This window comes from Akebia trifoliata, chromosome 1, assembly GCF_017979445.1.
Source record: "Akebia trifoliata isolate Shusen 1 chromosome 1, ASM1797944v1, whole genome shotgun sequence".
Taxonomy (NCBI): domain Eukaryota; kingdom Viridiplantae; phylum Streptophyta; class Magnoliopsida; order Ranunculales; family Lardizabalaceae; genus Akebia; species Akebia trifoliata.
The window spans coordinates 34,493,718-34,500,778 of NC_141375.1; the positions used below are offsets into that span (position 1 = coordinate 34,493,718).

General features: G+C 33.1%; 1 protein-coding gene across 1 annotated transcript; it reads left to right on the forward strand.

Moving 5' to 3' along the window:
• Positions 1-1,381: 1,381 nt before the first annotated feature.
• LOC147412045 (indole-3-pyruvate monooxygenase YUCCA6-like) lies at positions 1,382-4,709 on the forward strand. The gene is made up of 4 exons (XM_086455496.1): positions 1,382-2,421; positions 3,365-3,613; positions 3,757-3,879; positions 3,984-4,709. Exons 1-4 carry the CDS (start codon positions 1,756-1,758, stop codon positions 4,203-4,205), a joined length of 1,260 nt encoding a protein of 419 aa, XP_086311622.1. The 5' UTR covers positions 1,382-1,755; the 3' UTR covers positions 4,206-4,709.
• The last annotated feature ends 2,352 nt before the right edge of the window (positions 4,710-7,061 follow it).

The window sequence follows — 7,061 nt, forward strand, 5'->3', positions numbered from 1 at the left end:
TTTAGTGCAATATAACTATAGAACATAAATCAAACACTAAAAATATTTGTTTTTTAATTGTTGGCTAGTATATCTCAAATTTGAGTGACCATCCATTTTCGAAATCCTTTGACTAAAACGAAGTTTTAATTAGAATTGATAATTATTTAAAAAACTAATATAAATCATGAACCTTAAAGGGATGACATGCAATTTATTCAATGGGACAATCCACATGGATCAAATAGTCCACATGACTCAAATGAGGACATCGGCCCTACTTCTGCATGGTCTTTTAGTCTATGTAACCTTTTTCCTATAAATGGACCATATGACTCCCAAGTCATCAAATTTAATTAAATCGAGTTAAGTTGAGGTTTGATTTTTAATTCATGCGTGGTTATTAACGTAAAAGATGTACTAGTAACATTATGGATTTTTCTAGTCACAACACTTGGTTGAGGCTCTCATCAAACAGACAGTTGAGATACGAGGAAAAACACAGATATTCTATGAAATTAGTTCATTTTGTTTTTCTAAAAATAAAATTTTCACAGGAATCCCCAGTTTCTTGATAGTATGTTTTATGAAATACCCATCGAACCTGGGGTGAAGGCCAGTGCTTTTCAGCATTGTCATAATTGCCTACATGGATCTTTACATTGGCAATCCAACACCGCATCCTTTTAGATTTCATGGAAAAACTCAAATTAAAATAAAATAATATATATATAATTAATTTTTGAGCTCCATTTGAGATGTTGAAAATGGATTGTCATTGAACTCTAAAATTTAAAATTAAAATTCAACGATGAAAATAATCTTCTCTTTTTTTTTTTTTTTTTTTTTGTAATTATTTTTCAAAATTCTTAAAATTTTATCCTCTATAACCATGTGGCCTGGGATTAAATGCCACAATGTGTGCTCACGGCCCTTAGTAAGATTTGAAATGTTACCAACTTTGTCAGGGTAGCCTGACTCTAACAACTTGGCCTCCCTAACCCATACTTTGGGGAATGGATCCTCTATGGCTGGTTGTCTCTATCCCTCTCTTTGTAGCTCTAGATCTACAGTCCATACAACAACACATTTAAACAAAGGAACAGCACAATCATTTTTTACTCAAGATTTAGATTAGATTTCAAAAAACAAAAATCAAAAAATACTTTTCTTTTGTCTAATCTAATGTTTTGATATGGACGGCTAATGAACTTCTAAAATTAAACGGTTAGATGCAACCGTCTTGATGATGTGGCAATCCGCTCAACCGTTTAAAAGAGCTACATAGAAGCTTTAGAGAAATGGGCTACAAAGATCTTTTCCCACATTTTGAACTCAATACTATATATATAACAAAAGGGAGGATGATATATATATATATATAGAACATCACAATTCTTTCTCTCTCTCTCTCTGAGTCCCTGTAGCCTTGCTCTCCAGTTCTTACTCCTCCAATGCAACACTCGAAACAATAAAATCATTCTCACGTGGACTAGACCCTTTTGATCAATTCCACTACTGAAGGATTTCCCATATTTCTTTAAGACTAATCTCTCTTTGATAAGAAAGAAACTTATCATCAAAATCTCTCCAATTTATTGGGAGTGTGAGAGCTTATTAGTTCTACTTTGATTCCACAAGATATACTGATTCCTGGGTTGTCTGTCTTTTTCCACTGTTTTGCTCTTTAGTTTTGAGTTTTCTAACTAAAAAGCTCACAAACAGTTAGTTAGTTCAGTTAACTCTGTTTTTGGCTCTGAACTTGTCAATACTTCCATGGAAAACTTGAAAGAAATTGAAGGAAAACGAATTCATGATTGGTTCGATTCAAAGAAATGTGAAGCAGGTCCAATAATCATCGGTGCTGGTCCATCGGGTCTTGCTATATCGGCTTGTCTGAAAGCAAGAGGTGTTCCAAGTTTAATACTTGAGAGGGAAGATTGTATAGCATCTCTATGGAAACTCAAGACTTACGATCGTCTTCGCCTACATCTTCCGAAGCAATTTTGCGAGCTACCCCTTATGCCGTTCCCTGCCAATTTTCCTACTTACCCAACTAAAGAACAATTTTTGGCCTACTTAGAAGATTATTCGAGACAATTCGACATAAAACCTCAGTTCAACAAGACAGTGAGGAGCGCAGAATATGATCGAGGTCTTGGGTTTTGGAGAGTGAGGACTATAGGATTGAAGGAAGAGGAGACTGAGTACTTTTGTAGATGGTTAATTGTTGCTACTGGAGAGAATGCAGAGCCAGTGATGCCTGAGATTGAAGGAAGGAGTCAGTTTGTTGGGGATGTTCTTCATACCAGCTTGTATAAGAGCGGCGAAAAATTTAGTGGGAAGAGAGTTTTGGTGGTTGGGTGTGGAAATTCAGGAATGGAAGTTTGCTTGGATCTCTGCAACTATAATGCTCGTCCATCGCTTGTCGTCAGGGACACAGTAAGCATATTTAAACTTGGATGTTTATTTTTCTTTTCCATTGAAATTCTCTACTTACAAACAAAACCCAATTTAAAAAAAATTGTGAGATTTCATTTCAGATATCTAAATATGTAAGCATTAGATGATACCCAATTAAGAATTGGTATCTGTCTGCAAAATCCCATTTAAGATTTTGTTTTCTTTTAAAAAAAAGACTCCCTTTTTTCAAATTGAATTTTGATCAATATTGAAAGATTTTATGTCAGATATCTAATTATGTAGGCAATAAACAATACCCAGACAAGAAGTGGTATCTGTAAGTAAAACCCAATTAAACTTTTCACTTTCTTTTCTCTTTTTCAATCTGAATTTTAATCAAAACCTAATTCTCTCTCTCTCTCTCTCTCTCTCTCTCTCTCTCTCTCTCTCTCTCTCTCTCTCTCTCTCTCTTGTTCAAGTTCTGTTGGCACCCATAATAATCAATTTCCACATCTTTAATACAGAGTTGTTTAAAATGTTATTTCTTTCAATTGAAACCCAATTAAGATTTTTCAATGTTTTTTCTCTTTTCCAAGTCTAAATTTTTTATTAAAACCCAAAAGGGATCCTCTGTATCTTGCTCAGTTATTGACACCCATCATTAATTTCCACATCTTTAATACAGATGTATAGAAACTATTTCTTCTCTGAATTGAAGTAATTGTGTCAGTGACTTGGAAAAAAAATAACTTTCTTGGGATTTCTCAGCATGCGCAATGAGTTTCATAGTTTAAGATATTAATGTCATCCATTCTACAATTTTTCTATTATTTTTTCTCTGTAAAGATCCACACTTGCTGACTAAAAAGTATGAAAATATATGGAGCCATGGCCTAGAACATAAGATTGAGGGGCTCACACCCATCATCCCATCTTTACTCTCTTTTTTAAACTTTTTTTTTGGGGGTCCTTTTTCTTGCAGGTGCACGTCTTACCACGAGAAATGCTGGGCTTATCAACTTTTGGGTTGTCCATGTGGTTGCTCAAAAGGCTACCCATACGCGTTGTCGATCAATTCTTACTCATCGTAGCACGACTCTTTCTTGGTGACACATCCCGCTTAGGCCTCAATCGACCAAATCATGGTCCTTTAGAACTCAAAAGTGTGTCTGGCAAGACACCTGTATTGGATGTAGGGACGCTTGCAAAGATCAAAATGGGCGACATCAAGGTCAGCATCTGATAGAATTTGAATAACTAAGCATGGGTTGTTTATAACCGAGTTACAATTTTGTGCACGATGTCAATTATTTGATGTACCACTATATACCTTATTACGATGAATGATATCCATATATATTCTAAATGGTGCAGGTGTGCCCAGGTGTAAAGCGACTAACCCGTCATACAGCACAATTTGTAGATGGAAGTGAAGGGGACTTCGACGCAATCATCTTGGCAACGGGTTACAAAAGTAATGTACCGTCATGGTTAAAGGTATATTCCAAAATATATATATCGTTAAGTTTTCCGTTATGAAGAAAATTTTCATTCCAAATCAAAGGACTAAAAATTGAAGGCGGATTGAAATTATTTTTCAGGATAAGGAGATGTTTTCAGAGAAAGATGGTTTTCCTCGGAAGCCATTCCCAAATGGTTGGAAGGGTGAATGTGGGCTATATGCTGTGGGGTTCACTAAACGTGGGCTGCTTGGTGCATCGATGGATGCAATGAAGATCTCACAAGACATCGAACAATGCTGGAAAGCTGAAGCTAAGCATCCCACCGAGATGTTTCGGTTACAACCTCATCATCATTATTGAATTTGAAGAAAATTGCAGAGATTAAGACAAGTTCAGAAGATTAAAGAGAAAAAATGAAGATTGTCTTAGTAACTGTATAACAATGTGGTACCAAAGAAGGTGCTCAAGAGAAAAGAAGAAAGGTTGGAATTGCAATTCCTGTCCTTTCAACGACCCGAGTCCTTATAAAGGAGAGGAATTGAGAGTGAAATTTCAAGTACCTATACATCATGTACATTGCCAATTTTCTCTAATCAGGGATGACTTTATTGAGTGAAAGTGAATGATAGAGAGAGACTAGGGTCTTGGGTATTTTAGAGGGAGGTGAGAGGGTCTTGGTTTTTTGTTTCCAAGGTGGTTGTGTTGGTGCTGATCGTGTTTTTGGTTTCTCCTTCGAGTTTGGGGTGAGAGAATAGAAATACTGAAAGTCCTTTGTATTATTCATTCTCAACTAACTTGTGTAATTTAACCGACTAATCATCCTTCTTGTGATCACCGCTTTTGAAGAATGGAGCTTAATTGTGCATAATTAGGGATCAAAATCTACTTGTCTTTCTAGCAACTCATATATCAAAATACTTAATAAAACGACAATGCATTTATGCAAAACTTCTACATGAGCCCATTCCACTTGTTGGGTTTAAATGTATTGAATTAAGGTTCCGGCAAAACCATTCAGCAAATACCCAATTGATCAAGGCAAATATATTATTTTAAATTTAAGAAGAGTTGAATTTTGATTAAGAAAATCACGTACATTTGTCTCATAATCAAATATAATTTAAATAATCCAATAATATAACTTCTTAAATGTGAATTTTATTCGATAAATTTTATTTTACAAAATGGAGATAATTAAAAATCAAAGAAATGTATGCTACTTTATAGACAAGAAGTTGACATTGTGGAAGGTTGGGAAGTCTGCACAAAGGCCTTGTCATAGATATAAGAGGTGGAGTAAAGGTAATTAGTTGGACTATTGATTTATAAAGATTTGGGTGATATATATATAACTGTGGAAATTACTAAAATAATTATGCATTTTGCGGAAAAAAAAAAAAAAACAGCCATTTTTTAATAGGTATGAAAAGTCATACGCCTGAATTTGTAATTATTTATTTTTATCAAAACAGATAATTTGTTTAATTTACCTTTATGCCCTTGAGTTGAAAGTTAGTTCACAAAAAGGGTAAATAAGTAAATAGAAAGTTGACATTAAAATAACCATTTTTTTTAAATTGAATAATTTGAAATTCAGTACACAGTCATTTTAATAAATATTCAAAATATCACAACACTAAATCCTAATTGAGTTGAGCAACATTTATATTTCCTCCTTTTTAGAAAGAAAAATTACTTAATAGTCTCTGGCACTAACTTTTCTTTTAAATTAGTCCTTGATTTTTAAAGTTGAGCTAAATCGTTCATTTAGTAAAATCCCTCTTTTCTAATCAGCCTATGAAACCCACTCTAGTCATTTCTCACCATTGAAATATCAAAATTGTCATAATCATTCAAACTCACTATTTTCATTTAAAAAAATTGGATTTAGGACATCCCGATCGAGTTTTAGAGACTCCATTCTGATGAAAAGAGTTTGAGAAGGAAGAAGAAGTCATTTCAAGTATTTTAAAGATGTACATAAAAAACTTGGATAAATTTTATTATGGCGAAGTCAGCAATTTTATTTTTAAGTTCAATATTGCTATTGTTAGGTCGACAATTTTTTTAAATTATTGTCGACCTCACCAGTTTTAATTATTGTCGAGGTCGACAGTAATTAAAAAAAAAAAATAGTTGATCTTGACAATAAAAATCTTGAACTTTAAAAGAAGAAACTTCCAACCTTAGAATTGTAAAATTTACCTAATTTTAATTTTTTTAGTTTTTCCAACTAAAATACATAGAAAGATCGACTTAAAACTTAACATAACAACTAGTGTAGATGATTTCTAACCAAAAGAACCATCCTTGATCGATTTTGATCCCAAAAAAAAAAAAAAAGTAAAATAATTGAAAAATCCCTAGCTTCTTTTTTTGTTATAAATCGTCAAAATGAAAAAAAAAATACATTTAAAAGTTCAAAATGAGAAGTATATCATTTTCATTTGTCATTTATGATAATAAAAAAAATCGTCAAAAATGATTAGAATCATCATTGAAAAACCTAAGTATGTGAAGAAAAAGCGGTAGTTTCGATATTTCAAAAATATTAAAACCTGAGATGAGGTTGAGGGACTAATTAGAAAAGAGGGATTTACTAAATGGACTATTTAGCTCACCCTTAAAATTCAAGGACTAATCACAGGAAGAAGAAAAAAAAAAACCATTAGCATCAAGACCATCAAGTAATTTTTCTTTTTTTATTATTATAAAAATTGTATTTGTACTTGTATTTTTTTTTTTTTTTTTTTTGGGGGGTGTGTTGGTTGGGGGGGGGGGGGGGTCAAAGCTGTAACACAAACCAAATTAGTTAATTTGTCATTTTGAATCCACTTTTCAAAAAGTTAAAATATTCATAATGAATAGAATTTCCATGAGACATACCCTACTTGTATGAAAAATTAAATATACAGTTTGATCGTCCAAAATGATATCTATATGAGAGTCACACAAGCATCGTGAGTACATATAGAAATAAAAATAAGGGTTGAGTATCGACTAAATTGTGCCTATGCGAACATGTATGGCTTCCGTTATTTATACAATGTATCCTATTCAATATTATGTGGGATCTCGTGAAAATAAGTCTAGGTGTGAGGATGGTCTCTTCATGGAGATCATTCTCAATAGAAATGAATCAATTCTCAAAAACTTACTAGCCCTATCAAAAGAAGATTTAACAATTGAAATGGTCATATTCATCTCTACCATTAC